The sequence below is a fragment of the Podarcis liolepis genome (genome assembly GCF_965112155.1).
Source record: "Podarcis liolepis genome assembly, chromosome: 6".
NCBI lineage: Eukaryota > Metazoa > Chordata > Lepidosauria > Squamata > Lacertidae > Podarcis > Podarcis liolepis.
The window spans coordinates 54,907,551-54,925,851 of record NC_139559.1 but is presented as its reverse complement, the minus strand read 5'-3'; the positions used below and the strand labels follow the sequence as shown (position 1 = coordinate 54,925,851).

At 41.7% G+C, this 18,301-nt stretch overlaps 1 protein-coding gene across 1 annotated transcript in view; it reads left to right on the top strand.

The window, feature by feature from the left end:
* LOC310709664 (BEN domain-containing protein 5-like) overlaps nt 1–18,301 on the top strand; it is a 706,149-nt gene that overhangs the window by 522,063 nt on the left and 165,785 nt on the right. The window contains exon 7 of the mRNA XM_083509645.1: nt 16,248–16,337. Within this exon, the coding sequence (XP_083365771.1) occupies nt 16,248–16,337 (90 nt within the window). The remainder of the gene's footprint in view (nt 1–16,247; nt 16,338–18,301) is intronic.

The window sequence follows — 18,301 nt, the reverse complement described above, 5'->3', positions numbered from 1 at the left end:
GTGAGGATAAGAAAATGGGAACAAAGAAAGTTGATTGAAATAGCGGGAGAAGGAAGTGGGGACAGAGAAGAGGATAGAGGAGAGAACCAGCCACAAAAAAGAGGTATATATATCTATATCTATGCAGGTTTTGGTGTCCTCGGGTGTCTTCCCGTGTAAAAGTTGGGGTGTCTAGGCGACGTTTCGACGAGGTCTCACTCGTCATCTTCTTGAAGATGACGAGTGAGACCTCGTCGAAACGTCGCCTAGACACCCCAACTTTTACACGGGAAGACACCCGAGGACACCAAAACCTGCATTCCTGTACCCGTGAAAATCTACGAAAACATCTATATCTATCTATCTATCTATCTATCTATCTATCTATCTATCATCTATCTATCTATCTATCTATCTATCTATCTATCTATAAAAGGCGGTGAAACAGAAAATGGGCCTCTGGGAAAGTTGGCGGGGCAGAAGCTTTCTTGGACTAGAGGAACCGTGTGATGCTCCTTTATTTAATTTTTTTAGACACGAATCTGTTAAATTTGCCAGTGGTGCAGCTAAGTGATTTTAGAACCTGGACTTAATATTCTTAATACTCCGCCTATGGCTGCATGTATTGTTTTAGTTGCGCAGTGAAGTGCAGAAGTAACACTTCTCGTCTTCTCCTCCCCCCGCCTTGTGATTCCATGCTTTATAACTGCTTTGACATTCCTGGTATGTCACAACAAACATATGTTTGCCAAACCAGAATACAGGGCGGAAGAAATACTCTATGGCTCCTTTGCAAGGGAGCAAGAGATGGGGAGGACACCGATGCAGCTCCTCAGCAAGAGCGCAATATATCATATATTGTGAAAAGATTTTTCAGGGAACCTGGAGAAGCCTAATAAAGTATTCATGGTCACACCATGGTTTTGGTAGAACCAAATATATGGAAGAAGCAGGCTGGCTAGAATTTCACATGGCTTAAGCAGGTGTAGCATGGCGAAAGAGAAGTTGAGTCTTGAATTATAACTGGTCCAGATTCTGGTGTTGAAAAGCATGGAGTGGACTTCTAGGCACCCGATGGAACAATCCCATCTCTTCTCCTGTGCCCTGTTCTGGGGCTTCTCCTGACTCTCCAGAGAAGATTGGGGGAAAGAGTTGAATGTGCCTGGCGGTTGGGAGCTCCATTGCACAGGTGGAGTCTTTGCCCTGGTTTCCACAAGTGGAACAGGTTAGTTAAATCTGACCCTTGATATGACTGAACTTAGGCGTAAAAGCAGCCCAAAGCCATAGGTGTTTTAATGCAAACATTATTGCCTAGAGCTTGTGCACACGAACAGGCTCTACACAGTGTTTTTGAACTCCAGTTTTAATTTGCCTGCCACTGTTATCTCTACGAGGTTTGCTGTATGGTACAATATGGCTCATGCGGCCGCTCTCCTATCTCCTCCTATTATAGGGTGCTATTTTTCTCTTGTCACGTTTTGATGGCAAAGTCTTTTATAACCCGATCATCAGAGAAAAATGGTTTTGTCATTCTCCTCAACGTTTGGGAAAGTGAAGTAGATAATATCTGCAATTCTGAAGCTATGTGCTCTGGTGTAAAGCCATTGAACCCAATGTAACTACTCTGGGTAAATGGGTAAACAATGGCAGACCGTCACCTGAGATGGGGGAGTCATTCCTTCTGTAGATTACATTACACTCTCTGCTGCACACTTCTGTATGTTTCATTTTGGCTTCCGCACAAGTGAAGTGTAACCTGTGACCCTTCCTCTATGCAAAGCCTTTGGACAATTTCAAGTGGCTAAATCAAAGCTGTCTTCGCCACCTTTCTCCCCTTCTTCCCTTTCTGGTGTTGAGAAGTGGTGTCATTTCTCTCTCTCACACACACACACACCCCAACCCCCGCATCAGAAACTATCAGAAAATAGTTATTCTTGCAGTTGGAAGCAAAAGTGGCAAGGAGAAATGAAGGAGCCGTAAATAGTGTAAAGAAAATGACAGCCTGCTTTGTGTCACTAACGCTGGAAAACAGGTCACCAGTCTGAGACGCTTCTTGCGTCTTTATTGCTGCTGCTCAGTATTTCATACTTTTGATTTGTGTTTACCTTGATTTAGCTGATGTAGCAACACCCCCCCCCCTTTCCCCACAATCACCGTCCAATAATGCCACATTTATCTGAGAGAAAATGAGATAATCATCATATGGCTCAGTATTATAGGAAGGGTAAATTAGATTTGCTCTTACCCAATGGCATTTTATTGCTACTTTTTATGCTCTGTAAATAGAAAAGGGGCAGATTGGAGCGATTACTTTACAAAAATAAAACCTTCTACCACCAAATGCAATTTTAAGTCACTGGGGAAGTAGGTAACCTTGAAAACTGAACTTTGCATAAGAATGCAGTGGAAAAACAGGGAAGCATCAAGATTTCTTACTGAAGAATGTAATTACCCATGCCTTTTCCTCTGTCACATTCATTCTCCACCTTGGTCACATGGCTCCTCTCTTAAATATGATTCTGTGCACATCTACTTAGACTCACATTTCATTTGGATGTGTTGTTTTATTTACTCATGTATTCAGATTAGTTGTCCTGCCTGCCCTGCGCCAAAGGCTCAGGGTGGGTTTACAGCACTTTTCAATCAAACACATAAAATCCCTCTAAAAACAAGATTGATAAAATGCTGTGATACAAATATGCTCAGGCTTTGCCTTAAACAAGCACACATGGTAACAACTCAAGGCCAGCTTATCCGCCACAAAGACAGATTGCCTGTCGGGGCACTTAGTTCATGAGGGTACCAAATAGCCTTTTGCTGGTAGGATGGGAAAGGAAGCTGGCATATTTTCAGAGAGGAAAAAAGGAGGATGGAAACAAGGGGAAAGGATAAGGGAAAGGGTCAGAGCTCAAGTTTGTAAGGACTGTGATATAAGAGAGCGTGAAGATTCACACCAAGGGAAAAGGTTCACGTACAAGTTATTTCTAACCACTGCACCTACTTGAGATGCTAAGGAGAAGCAGCTGCATCTCCTCAGTATATTGATAATGCACTCAAAAGCACCAGCTGAAACCACTCAGCAGTTTTGTGTCAATGTGAAACACAACCAGGGACAAAATCAACCTCTGCAGAACCCCACATTGGAAGCTCCACAAGACTGAGGAGCACTCTTCAAGCACCACCTTCGGGGGGCAGCTATCCGAGTAGAATGGAAGCTATTCACAAAGTGTTGCTACCTTCCCCCAAGAAAACTTCCGCAATGCCATGGTTGATGGTGTCAAAAACTGCTGAGAGAACAAAGAGAACCAACCTGGTCACAATCCCCCTGTCTCTCCTCACAAAGCAGCAGAGTTGCCAAGGCAGTTTCTGGGTCTTAACCCCAGTTGAAATGGACACAGAAAATTAATCTCATTCGGAAGAGTTTAGTGTCGCTATTCAGTGACCACCAGCCCAGGAAGGGAGCACTAGTGACTAGACAATAGATTTTCAGGTCTTTCTGGTCCAGGGATGATTTCTTAATGAGAGGTTTTACCACCATCTCCATCAGGAAGAGCTGAAAGTAGCAAGAGTTGATCCTGTAGACATTTCAGCTTACCAGGCTAGTAAAAGAAAAGATTTAATTATGGTATTTGTTTATTTTTAAAAAGCGGGCTCTAAATCAGGCTGTGAAATATTCGGAATGAATTCTATATTTGTGGTCAGCTACCAATAAGAAGCCCTCTTGTACCTATTCTCAGTTCTCAGTTAAAAGTCAGGCACATACAAAACTTGCAGGAAGAACTGTAACTTGTGATTCTGTTCTCAAATACTTTGCAGAAGATTTTTTGCAGAAAAACTGACCGCCTGTCTGAATTTCAAGCGATTCCATATTTGTAGCCGTTTCTTCAGGGCAATGTGGCTTCTCAATATGATGTCCCACATGCTTTCACAAATGTTTCACTCATCCATGGTTGAACTGCATCATGGGCTTTGTACTCCTAAGGGTACTTAAGCAGTTAGTTTTTCATATGCGTTCATGTTTTGCATGTTCATACAGAGATGGACTCCAAGTGAATGATATTGTGAGATTAGAGATTGTTTAGCATGGCTGTTCACACTCTTGGTACATGCTTGTAGGAGTAGTGCTGGCACAACTAGTCCAGATCTTACGCTGTCAGCTATATAATTGCTATAAGGAAAGAGCACTTTCCTTTGATCTGCTCCCAAACTTCCTCATCTTCTTTGTATGGGTACATGCAGTCAAACATCAGGAAATGAGCCACTAGAAAGTCTCTAGTGCAGTGAGGCTCTTAAAAAAAAATGAGGCAGGGCTTCTTCAGAAGCAAAAGCTTGGCATTTTTAGCAATTCATCTGGATTTGAGGGTCCCTTATCCTTCACCTTGCAGGCCCAGCCCCTGTTAAGCTTTCTTTGTGACGAAGCAGCTCTGAAAGGGCACAGGGTAGCCAGTTTTTGAAAACTTGAAATAATCCCAGTTTCTCTGGCTTCTCTAAAGATGTTGTGTTGTTGAAAAATATATATACACTTTAACAGAAATACTTTTCCTTCATTAAATTAAATCTCTAAAGCCCAATAGCATTTCTAGTGCTTATATGAAAATGCCAGTGGGGATTGGAGATTAAAAGCAGTGTTTTTATACAAGCCAATGAAGATCTCAATAGGAAAGAACACTCTTCAAATATAAATTGCTTCAGTGTTGGAAAAGACAGCTTTTTATATACTTAGCTCCTTGATAATGCAGTTCCCAGCTTTGTTATGATAATGTCTGTTTACATGTATCTGATAGGAGAGTGTTACACATTAGCTCTCCATTTAATGATATCTTATTAATTGTGCCAGTTTTATTACACAGATATGCCGATATACTCGGATTTCACAATAATCATGAGCTGTTGACCTATTTGCATGCAGCTCAAGAGCTTTATTCTCAGCTGAAGGATAGGAAAGTGGAATGTTTTTCATGCACTGTTTTATGTAGACTTCATTCTATGACATACTGGCACCAAATCATCAAATGCATCTTTTTTTCCTTTTTGCATGACCTTCAGGGGGTAACCCAGCATCATTTATGTGGAAAACAATGGGACTTGTCTCCTCAGCAAACTTGCATTCTTTTCTCTAATGCCTCCTGTCTTCTCAGGGAACAAATCTTGATGTCTGATTTTTAAAGCTAACTCTACAACAGGAAGGTTGTCATATGAATAGTAATAGATACTTAGTGTTCATACCTTCCTCCTAATCGGATTAAGAAAAGTTTCAAAAATATATATTTTTAAAAATCAGGTTACATACTATACATTTATGTCCCCTTGGTTATGATTGTTGCATTTGCAATATTCAGCTCCTTATGGGTGAATTTAATTGCATTCTGCATCTCTCAAGGTTTCATTAGCTTTCCTGTTCCTCTTCTGCGTTGTACTTATTCCCTTCTTTCTTTTCCCCACTACACATGCACCACCCTCCTCAGATCTGTACATGGTCAGATGGCAAAGAGCTTTACGGTGATCTTCTAATGTAATGTGTTCTTTATAAAAAGAATTAGACTGGTTGATTGCTAAAGCTGCAGTGGACCTGAGGTTGGCTGTTATGTCTGACTGTGAAAAGGGAAGCTTTTCATGGATTTAAGCTGTGCTGAGAAACCATTAACATTCTTCCGCTGTATTGTATTGCATGCAGATCTCCTTAGCTCACAAGAACGGCTTTATAAAGTGAGAACAAAATTAACAAGATGAGAAACACTTATGTCCACACAGCTGAAGTGTAATAGATTTATTAGAAGGTCTATATATGTAGGCACAATAGGACAATGGATTCTGCAAGCCAAAGACAATGCTAAATTAAATCAATATTCCTTTGGCTATTATTTTTAACTCAGGTTTTTGGGTTGAGATTGTATGCCCTCCCCCCAGTGAAATCCTTACTTTGGCACAAAACCTGCTATCTGTGGAATTGGGGTGTTTGTGAACCCTGCTTTATTGGGGTTTCACCTGTCTTCATAGGATAGATTTCAGATTTGTAGTCTTAGTTCATTAAACCAATGGGTATCAGAAAAGAAAATTGGTATAGAGGTGTATGAACACCATTATTTTTTTTATTTCACACTTTCTCCAAGGAGCCCAGGACAGCATACATGGCTCTTTCCCTCCCCATCCATTTTATCATTACAACAGCCCTGTGAGCTAGTTTAGCCCAAGGGTGAGACTGGCTGACAATCACCCATTGAGCTTCATGGACAATTGGTGAGTTGAACCTTGGTCCCCCGGGTCCTAGTCCAACATTTTAACCCCTACATCATGGCTCTTGGGATCTCCTGAAAATGCTTCCATATCAGCACAACATAAACCAAGACAGTTTTATGCTGGCCCTGGTGTTTTAAAAGGAACTCTGCCAAGAATTCCAACTAAGAATCTGCCCTAGGATAACACATCATGGGCAATGTCTTCTGCTGTCTGCTGGTCAACATACAACAGCTGCCCCAACACACACACACACACACACACACACACACACACACACACACTGAATGAGACACAAGCAGCAGAAGCATAGATTGGAATAAAAGCCACAGCCTTAGTTAGGGTGGCCATATGCCCAGCTTCTGAAGGGCTGTCAGAGAACAGTCCTTTGTTTCCTGCTTGGCAGGGGGTTGGACTCGATGGCCCTTGTGGTCTCTTCCAACTCTATGATTCTATGATTCTATGATTTAGAGATATAGTTTGGTTTAAAGATAACCATAAGAAGGGAGAGCAGGAGGAGGGGCTCTTGAAATTGCCCATCAATATTTAGCACTGGGATAGCAGACTGAACAGGTGCACAGGTCACTTTGTCAGCCTTCCACACTGTGGTGAGATGTATTGTATTTCTGTTTAAATTATAGCAATTACTTTTATGCTTGAATCAGTGTATGGAATGTGCAAATGTAATGCAAAACTGTTTCCCCCCTCTTTTCTGGTGATGCATTTCCTTTGTGTGTGCGATACTTAAATGGCCACTCTACCGTTAGCTAGACAGCTAGGTTTATTATATGTTGCTGGTCCTTAACATGCACCAGGAAAAAAGTTCCTCTCATGGTCAAGAGCAGTAGTAGTGGCAGGGGAGGAACATGAAGTGGCCTTGTATGCTAATAGCATATTACTTCTTTTGTCACAAACCCAGAGAGAGTCATCCCTGATTTGACATTAGACCATACGATCTGGTCTTGTCCTGTGGTGGTTCTCTGAAATTTTTGGATGTTCACCTCATAATCCTAATCCTAATACCCTAATATCCTGGAATTTGAAGGAGGGGCACCACAGTGGGATCCGGCATACTTTATCTGTGGCCAAATGACTGTGGGTTTTTGTTTAGTTGTTTTTCCAAAACTGGAAAGACTGAACAGCTCCCCTGATACCTCCTTGTTTGGAGGGCCTTTCCTCTCTTGCCTATGAAAAGCTACTTTGTCCCAGAGGTGCAAAGAGCATATCTATTCTGAGATCTGGGAACCCTTTAGAGCTATTTGCATGAAATGTCATATGAGCTCCGCCAGAGGCTCCCCCCCCTTCCCCTTCTGTATCCGACCCTCCTCTATCATTTTCTCTCTTTTTTCCTCTTGGCGTTGACCACATGTGCCCGGTTTTGTAAAATGGTATTATGAATGGTCGTGTTCTGCTAATGTGTTTTCTTTTTCCTTTATTTATTGCTTATTATAGGTTTTTATAAAACAAACAAACACCCAATAAACTATGCATTAAAAAAGAGAACACTAGTGCTAGTGCTAGTAAATATGCCTGGCTAGATTCTGCCTTGACAAAATCAGGCATCCAGTTTTCCATCGCTTTTTTTCTCCTTCTTTCTTTCACAGCATCTCTCCACTGACATATCCCATCCTTTAAATAAATGATGGCTGTGAACAAGGCCCTTGGGCTTCAGCATGCTGCATTTATTTTATTAATTTAGTTCTTGCTGTGCTAGATTATTTCCCCCCCAGACTATTAAAGCTGCCTTTGACGTTAATTAAAAGCTCTCCCTAGGCTGGTAGACTTGGGTTTTTCCTTTCCCTTTTTTAAACACATTTTGCTGGGTAGGCTTTTTAAAATATATTTTTTAGACACATAATTTAATATTCTGCATAGCCTGTTTGTGTGTTTTGTGTTTGTGAGTGATAGAGTGTGCACCATAATCTGCATTTTTATAGCCTCATTTATCTGGACATTCGTCCTGTAATTATAACCCCTTGACATTTTGTATTGGATTTTACTATATGACCAAACTCTAAGGCTGAAATGAATTTAAAATAAAAAAGAGCTCCAGAGTAATCAAAATCTCCTTGCTTGTTCATGTTGTCATCGGATAGTAATAGTTATTTAGGTAGGTCACTAAACAGGCAGTGACAGCATTAGGCATACTATAAAGGCAAAAGAGATGTTCCTAGTGAATTGATGCCCTTTATTATCTTTCTTGATGACCACTCAGAAGACCACAGGACACCAATAACAAGATCCATGAAGTCCAGGATCCTGTGACCCACAGTGGCTCATCCATATGCCTACAGGCTTGACCTGAAGGCAATTGTCATCTTCTATGTTTGCTTTCCATCATCTGGGATTCAGTAGCAAATTGCCTCTGGGTGTGGAGGTTCCATCTAGCTATCCTGTGTGCTAATAGTGAACTCATTCTCTCAGTTTCAATCTCTGTGGAGCCGAATTGTCATCATCCATGCACAAGAGGGAGGTATCAGCAGGCTCCAGGAAGCCATAAGGTTTGCATCAGTGGTCAGTGCAAAAAAGAGTCACCATGGCTATTGGAGGGGGACGGGGACAGAAAGGGGAATTGGGAATGGAGTCTCCCTGAGAAGAGCCTGGTTGACTGACACCTGAAACAGAAGCATTCCCCACTGCAACATTTTCTGACAGATTTCTTGGTATGAATTTGTCTAAACCCAATTTTCCTGGCACAACTCATACCTGGCAACGTATCTCGTCTGACTGCATTTTTCCCCATGTACAATTACTGGCAAATCTGTTGTTTTTGCCCCAGACTGCACTGCAAACTCCCCCAGGGCTGATCTTCCCTCATAGCACCTTGCACTCCCTATTGGTATGATACACTATCAGGGAAAACCTATTATAATAACGCGACGTATGCTGTGCATTAGCAAGCACTGCATACTTGGCTGGAATATAAATCCTCTGGCCCCTTGCAGGACCATGTTTCATCTTCAATATTTCATTAAGTGTGTGCCCTGCAAAAGTTCAAGCCATTCAACATGATCAGATTGATCTCTGAAACACAACTGATAGTGGCAGTGAGAGGAAAATCTAGTTATGTTAGTGTAACTGCAGCATAATGAAAATATGCTGCTCTGCCATAGCTTCTGTGATGTCATTTTTAGGGTTGCCATATGTCCTCTTTTTTCCAGGACACACCTTCTTTTTCATGGGTCTGTAACATGAGAGTCGTCATAGCGATTCATAGTGAAAAGTAGAAGTCAGAAAATGTGTCCTCTTTTTTGCTCTTTGAAATATGGCAACCCTAATTTATCTAGACAAAACCAGTACAGCTTACGACCTTCTAAGCTGAAGGAAACCCCCTAGCTGTGCAATGTGTTTTGTTAGGGGCTGCCCCATAATTGCAGTTCTAGGTGACCAGGCACACAAGGAGGGAGGAGAAGAGCTTTATCAAATCTTTGATTCATGCAATCCAACTGGATGGGTTTTCATATAGGACTGGTCTAGACCAGGTATCAAAGTTTTGTTAGTGTCAGACTATTAACATTATAAAAGTCTGATTAAATTGAGCATCTGTCCTGGAAGTGAAAGCCTTTTGTGCTGCATGACAAGCCCTAGTACCAGCTGGTGAACCCATGGGGAGCCACCCATCAATATAATAAAACCTACTAACTGGGGAATCATAATGCAAATGGAACAATACTGTACATGGAACACATATTGATTATTTATGTATTGTAACTGGTGCCTATGGTCTCGAAATTCCAGATGTGCCCACTGCTCCAAAAAGGTTGACGACCCTTGCAAGTTAGGAACCCCTTATTATGTATTGGCTGGGAAAGCTCACAGGGCTTCATCAAGTTGCTCTGCATTAGGCAGAGCATGGCTGGCAATAAAGCCCAATGTTGCTCAGTGCTGGGGAGAAACTCTGGGATCAAGCCTTCCTTCTTTTCTTGGTGCTGCAGTCTATTTTCTCCTGTTTCTGATAGTACCAAACTACAACGATCGAGGCTGGAGAAGAAAGCACAAGACAGATCAGTCACCCTTCAGACCTGTCACTGCAAATGTTGGGGATACCTGGTTGATCCTTATTATGTGGTGTTAAGTGTACCAATACTATGTGACATGTTGTGGCAGGCAACTAGACTCAACAGTTTTCTTGGGGTGGTGGTGGTAAAGTTAAGTTAATCTGAAGTCAAATCGGCCTAGTAGTAGATATTGCTGACCCATCTGTGCTCACCGATCCATATTTTAATCACATATAACAACTAGTTGCCCAAGATGGTGATGCACATCTGCATCCAAAAATGAGCAAAGATACTTTCATGGGTCTTGAGCAAGCATTATGATGCAGATCTGCACCCATATGCACACCATATGTGGACTTGGCATCCATGTTGGTGGCACGTGCAAAAGCCTGATTCCACAACATAATCCCTTTGCTGGAATAGACCGTGGTATTTAGTATTCAAGGGAACAGAAGACACATACCCAAAACACCTTTCTTTGGAAAATACCATTTAAATAATTATGCTGTGGGAAAGAAATGGCTTGAATTGTATGTCCTGAATTTCCCCTCCCACTCTTGCTCTAGTACTTCTTCAGATGACATTTTGAGGATATTTGGATTGGTTTTTTGGAATTTTGGGATTATACATCAAATGCAAGCAGATGATCTATGCCTTTGAGGAGGCATGTTTTTACTGTACCACTTATCTTTAGCATCAGAAGCTGCCTTTCTTTCATCTCTGAGGGGCATGGGGGTTTATCTGTTCTATGGTCTTATAAATAGCAAAGCTGGAAAGGGGGAAAGAGAGCAAGCAAAGGACTTGTCTGCTGAACTATTATGCTTACAGTGAGGATGCAGGCAGGTGACAATAAATGCTATGTGCTGCACCCTTAATTGCACATTACTATAATCTTGGCTGTTGGAATAAAATAACATGCCACTCATACTCCTCTTTTTTCTATTCCATTCCATGGGAAAGTACATTCCAAAAATGCAGATGCTTGTGAATAATCTAAATGCAAAATCCTGTCCAGAGGAAGAGGGGGGTGGGAGGAAAAGCATAAACCTAGCAGCTTTTGTGTGCTAGTTAATTTCCTTTCCTTGCAGGGGCATTGAGCATGACAGTGTCAGAAAGCACAGATGCAGAAATGTTTGCTTCCAAGACTTCATGCAGATTAAAAACAAACAAATAAGAAGTGGGGAGGGCAAAAATCCCCTCTCTCAAAATTGCTTTGCCATTTCTGACTTTCTGTATTTGGAAATAATTTTACCAGAAGATATTGCTGGCCTTTTGCTTGACAAGAACATTCCCTTGCTGGGCTATTAAGTTGAAAACGCAGTCAAGTATTAACACTGAAACAGTTTGCATAATTTCGCCCTCTGCATAGAACACCTTCAATGAGGAAAGTGTGAGGGAGAAGTACACTATTTCCATTAAAGGGGGTGGGGGGGAATGGAGGGAGGAAACAGTATTGAGTAGTTCAAGGGCTGGCTTGATCCTCTTGGATCTAAGCAGATCAGCTGATTTTGGTCTAGAGATCTCAGGCTGCTGATCAGCTGCCTGCCAAAGCTACCATTGCAGTTCACTTTCTCGCAATCCATTGGAAACTCTTATCTTTCAGATGGTGCAAAAAGAAAGAAGAAAAATAACAGCTAAGTAAAGAGATCACACATAATATATTTACACTTCCAAAATCCCAGTGTCGCAAAGATTAGTGGCAAGTGGCTTCAGCCTTTGACTTCCAAATGTCTTTATAAGATTTATTTGTGTTTACCTGTCCCTAGTGGATTCTCTCTCTCTCTCTCTCTCTCTCTCTCTCTCTCTCTCTCTCTCTCTGTGTGTGTGTGTGTGTGTGTGTGTGTGTGTGAGAGAGAGAGAGAGAGAGAGAGAGAGAGAGAGAGAGAGAGAGAGAATGAGTAAGATGGTTTATGTGGGATTCAGCCCCACTAAATTTAGTGGGACTTACTTCTGAGTAAGCAAGTATAGGACAGCACTGTAAATCCTCCATTTCTCTTGTTTGATCATGTTTGTCTCTATGCTTTTCTCCTGACCGCTCACCAGGGCTTTAATAAACTGCATATGTGGATGGGAATGAGGCAACAGATGTGCTAATTTCCTGTCACTCTGTCTTAGAAATGCTGCACTACATTAAAGTGATTTTGCAAATGAAAGCTAAAAGCTAAGCAAAAGCCCCTATCTATTTTCCCTAAAGATGATTATAGCGTTCTTTATGTTCCCCTAAATGACAAACCAATTTGTTACCTGCCTGCATAAACATTTCCTTGCATTAGGACCAGAAATGTTTTATTTTTATTAGCCCAAACTTTACCTTTTTATGAAGACACAAGGGCGCAATAAAATTAGCGTGCAAATATAATGCCCAATTTGCATTTCCCCCCCATGGTCAGCAGAAAAAAGCGGAAGAAAATCAATTGTCTATTAGGTCAACAGCATACACATCAAGAGCTCAAATTAGATCATTGTAATGGCTCTAATTTTCAGACTGCCAGATTAATATGAAATGGTTGGAATCCACCTCACTTTCACAGGAACATTTGAATTTCAGCAGGGAACACAAACCGCCATGGGTTTTCTGTTTTGAATGCCTATCCTCAAATATCTGGGATGGCAGATTCAATGACATGTTCTGAATGCATAATGAGTATTAGCATTGTTAGTGCAACCAGACAATATTATTTTTCTGATTGGATTGAAAGCCCATCAGCTCTCTCTTTTGGCTAGCTCTCAGCGTGATAACAACACAGCAGAGAAATGAAACTAAATGAAAACAAACACCCGGTAATTCTACATATTTCTATCTGTAATGAAAGGTCATTTCTGCAACTGTGTCACCATTTCACTTTGGCAGATGGACAACCCGATCTTCTCAGTACATCTGCATAGCGTGGGTTGCCAGTGCCCGGGGCTGTGCAGTGGGTGGGGAGGGAAATGGTGTGTGCACATTCAACCGCCTAACGGCGTCTGCGTCACTCAGGAAATCACAACCACAGAGATAAGAAAAGAAGAGCTGTTACGTTGTCTGGAGAGGTCACTTCCTGGTTTGCATGGAGAAGCCGTTTTCAACGGAGCCCAGCAACAGAAGCATGCAGCTGCATTGAGGCAGCACCGGGTGTTGTGCCCCTAACAAAATTGGGGCCCCTAACAATTTTGCACCCAGGGCATCCACCCCTGTGCTCCTCCCCCATGCTATTGCATCTGAAGGCCCCGTGGCATGAAGGAGGCAGATTCAGGCAGTCAGCAGAGCAGTCTGAGAGTCAACATGTTATTGATGTGTCACCTTTCTTGAATAGCGGAGCTGAATGGTGTGTGTGTGTGTGTGTGTGTGTGTGTGTGTGTGTGGTGTGTTGTTCTGTGCTGACAAGTGGCACAAAACAAAAACATTTCCTTTCTGTCTTTTCTCTCTCGTCCACATCTCCTTCCACGTTTTATAAATATCTTGTACATTCCAGCATCTACCTATCACATTTCTTATCTTCCTTCATTTTCTCGCAGCCTGGCTACTGTCCCAAAATAGAAAGGATGTGTTATCTTACACTGAAGTCAATAAAGGAGACGATTCCCCCACCTGCCCCAACAGATATACCACTAACAGTAAAGACAAGACTATATACAGTATCGTTTATTTTATCCTGAGTTCTGTTTCTTGGTAGCAACATTGTCGCTTCCTCATTTTTTTCATTTAAAGGTGTTATAGCCAGTGAGAAATGTTATTGCTTCATATATAAGAATAGTGAATACACACACACACACACACACACACACACACACACACACACACACCACACACACACACACTGTTTTGACATTTAAGACACATGGCAGAGGAAAAGGTTAGAGAAGATACATAACAAGCTGAAACACTTCAATACTTGGAAATGTGTATAACTGGGCGTGAAGTTGTAAAATATGTTTTATTAACTGAGTGACTGATTTCCAAAAAAAAAATCTGGTAGTGTGTATTCGCTAATGCTACTTGAACTGCCCCACCATGTTAATGAGGGAAAAGATGCATAAACTTCATACCTGATATTTTCTAGTTTCAAACTTTCTGTTCATTTATTTTTACATGTTTTTTGGCCTTGAATGTTCCCGCCACACTTGCCATCCCCTCCTGGCACACCAGTGTGGTGTGCCACACCCTTTGAGAACCACTGCTTGTCTACCCTGGTGCAGCACTGAAAGCCAGGTGGGCACAGTTCGGTAAGGTCAGGCCCACCCAGTTCACCCACCCAAGTCTCAGTAATGCAAGCCAGATCCCATATCTATCCAAGTGTGGTAATATTTGTCTTCCCTGGTTGCTATTTTCTTCCATCTTATATTGTGTAAGAAGAGCGGATATTTCCCCTTTTAAAGTTACAGTTAAAGGGGATGTGCTAAAGGAAATGTGTTTTAAGAAATCCATTATTAGACTGCCCTAGTTCTTTTCTCCTCCCCACCCCTGCAAATGTCAAAGCTGCTGAGATCCAATCCAATCAGTAGAGCTGTGCCTATGGCAGGGGTGTTTGATCTGTGGCCCTACACCATTTTCCTGATCTCATAGGTCTCATCTATTAGCCCTGTATTACAGTTTGGCAGCTATATAATGCACACCTATATCACGGTTTCCATACTGACTGTAAATTAATAGAATGATATACATTATTTAATGGAGCACAGCATAAAACATAATAAAAAGTAAGAGAAACAAAAACTGTGGCACATGTTACCTATTGATGGTTACTTAACATAATTCTCTCTTTCTCTCTCTTTAACAATTTGCAGCTTCAGAAACTACAGTTTCTACCTCTCACCTTGTATAGTTCATGGCTAATTTATCTCCACCCTTCTTCATCACTCTGTGCTAATCCTGATGACACTGGTTGATCATCAGTTTTTTGCTGATATTATTATGTTCCTTTCTGCTGCTTCTCATTTTTCTTCTAGAGACAGGGTTGACCCCACCAGCTGCTGCTTTTGTCAGAAACATTCTCTTGAAAGATTTCTCTGCCTCCAGGGCTCAAATTTGCACCAGAGATGTGTGATGTTAGCACATCAAAGACCAAATAAATGGTTGGACTACAGGCTAAGCAGTTGTAGGACTTCCTAAGAGACTAAAAGAATACAAGAGTAGAGAATATTTCCAGGGCTGTTTGGCTAATTGCTTCTGGAGAGGAACTGAAAATGTATTGATAAGTGTTGTTGTTTTCTTTCAGATTTTCAGGCTTCTGATTGACACAGGCTGGAACAACCATTTCTATTAAAAATAAAAATAATTAAATATAACTTTCCTTTGAATACAACTATCCAGTAGGTTGCCTTGCGGCAATACCTGGCCAGAGCCTGGGACTTAGCAGAAGAGTGTTAATAGCCCACAATATGTTTCTATGAGAACTAATTGTTAGTCAGGGCTTGCTTTCTTTTTTCCATCTGGAACTCAGTTCTGCCACTTCTCAGGTGGGCGCCATTGCCATTATAAGAGAACATGGGAGGTGAGTCCCGGCTCCTCTTTTTCTAGAAAGATAGTGCTGTTGTTAGCCATTCCCTTTTTAATGGCATAGAAATATCTGGATTTTTTTTCTACTCACATTTATTGTCCAGCAGCTAAAATCATGTTTGAATTGGTAAAAACAGAATATAAGGCCAGTGCAATTATTTGATGTACACTATGTGCTGTAACTCTCCAATGGTTTAACTTTACCCCCCCCCCCCCGCCGCCATGGCACACTCTTCTGTTGTCTCTTGAGACAGAAGGATTGCCAACTCAGTATGCATGGAGGAAAGGGGGATAATTGGCGTGTCTGCCTGTGCCCCCCCCCCGCACACTTCATCTCCATCAATTAGTGACCTATGTGGGTAGACTCCAACTGTGCAAGAAAAAAATAGGGACAGTCAAGATTTTTCTTTACAAATTTGAATCTCTTACATATCTGATGGTTATGAAGCTCCAATTCATTGAGATAAAATAAATAATGGGGGAAAACTATGCCCTGCATACAAGTACAAAATTTCAGAGTTGTTACTATCAATTTTTTGTCTCTTTGTTTTCCTCAACAGTAAACCTTCGTCCTGGAACAGAGCAGAAAGTTGTGTTTATTACAGCCCGTGTGCACCCCGGCGAAACACCATCATCTTTTGTGTGCCAAGGTAAGTAGCTCCATATGACGGTGCTTGAAATGAAAGCTAGGAATGGGAACTTCTCATCCCTGCATTTGATATGTCCATGGCCTTTAAGGTCCTTAGCGCATCTCCAAACCCTAAGCAGGTGTTCCTTGATTTTAAATTTTAAACAAAGTCTTAATAAGCACATTAATAAGCCGGAGGAATGATAAAACTCACATTTGTTCATACTTGAGAGCTTCCAGAAGCATCTGGCAGTCTGGATCAGCATGTAAACCAGCAAGGCTGTTATAATCTAGCACTGGAGATTAACTGGAATGAAATAATTAAACATGTAGAAGGGTAACCTGATCAAAAGGCCCCGAAGGAAGCTATGGTCTGTTTTTCAAGTTTTGACTCCGAAAGCATCAAAACTCTTTGTAAGACAATAAAAGAATGAGAGCTGGAAATGTATATTGGAAATTTTCTTGTCTGCAGTTATGGTGCATGCTTGACTTATTTGGGAATTCATGGATTGGAACTTGGTGAATTTCTATGTTCACTGAGCCATTCTGCTTAATGCCCCTTGCGAAACGGCCTCTTGTGTGCCATTAGTATTGTAAGGGCTGATATGAAATCAGAGTACCCCAACCTCTCTGGAAAAGTAGACTTAGATGCTGCTGTACCACTGATCACACAAAATGAAGGGCACAACTGTATATTCAGAGGACTCAGTGACATACTTCTGAGAGCCTATGACTGAAATGACATTGAACTGAATAAGAATTTCTACTTGATTGCATTTTCAACTTTGCTTTGGGTTTAACTGATATAATGACACAGGTTTTGCTATATCCATTCTATGTCTTACAGTTGATTAGAGATGCACACAAAATTACCTGAGAACTGTAATAGATCTGATCTATAGATCATCTCTTCTCTGAGTAAATCTGGCTGAACAGCTGCCCAGTTATTATTGGTTACATACACCTAACAAATTAGACTCTCTCACACACAGCCTCAGCATAATTAGGAGAGAGCTTTAGTCTGCTAACCTAGGCATACAGTGGTGCCTTGCAAGACGAAATTAATCCGTTCCGCGAGTCTCTTCGTCTTGCGGTTTTTTCGTCTTGCGAAGCACGGCTATTAGCGGCTTAGCGGCTATTAGCGGCTTAGTGGCTTAGCGGCTATTAATGGCTTAGCGGCTATTAACGGCTTAGCGGCTTTAAGAAAAAGGAAACAAACTCGAAAGAACTTGCAGGATGTTTCATCTTGCGAAGCAAGCCCATAGGGAAATTCGTCTTGCGGAATGACTCAAAAAACGGAAAACTCTTTCGTCTTGTGCGTTTTCCATCTTGCGAGGCATTCGTCTTGCGAGGTACCACTGTATTTTCCTGTAAGCAAACCCTGTTGAGGGGTGTATGGGGTGTTAGGGGAGGAGTAGTATCTCTGGTGGGGGACTCATCGTGGTCCCTCTGGGGTACTTGGTCCACCTTTGGGCCCCACCCAGCACTCAAGCTCTCACCTGTGGCTCCTAGAAGCCCTCAAAATGTGACAGCAGTCACACCCTGAGAATGGCTTCAACTGGCTTGCTAAACCAGGTGAGGGTTGCAGATGGATCTCAAACCCCTGCATGTGAAGACAGACTCTGGCAGACGAGACCAGTAGTGGGTCCAGTTGTCAAGAAGGTGGTTACTGCATGTGCTATAGAAGTAAATGAGGAGCAGATGGGGCTCATGAACCTGGGAAGGTAGCATATTTGGGAGAAGGAAAACTCTTACGCTAAACCTCCACTGTCATTCAGGAGAAAGGCTTTGGGAGTAAATCCCAAGGAATAATTTGTACCTGCTGCTTTGCAGGACATCTTGAAGAGGAACAAAAGGCTAAGGAGTAGTAGTAGTAGTAGTAGTAGTAGTAGTAGTAGTAGTAAATAATAATTTATTATTTATACCCCACCCATCTGGCTGGGTTTCCCCAGCCACTCTGGGTGGCTTCCAACAGAACACTAAAAT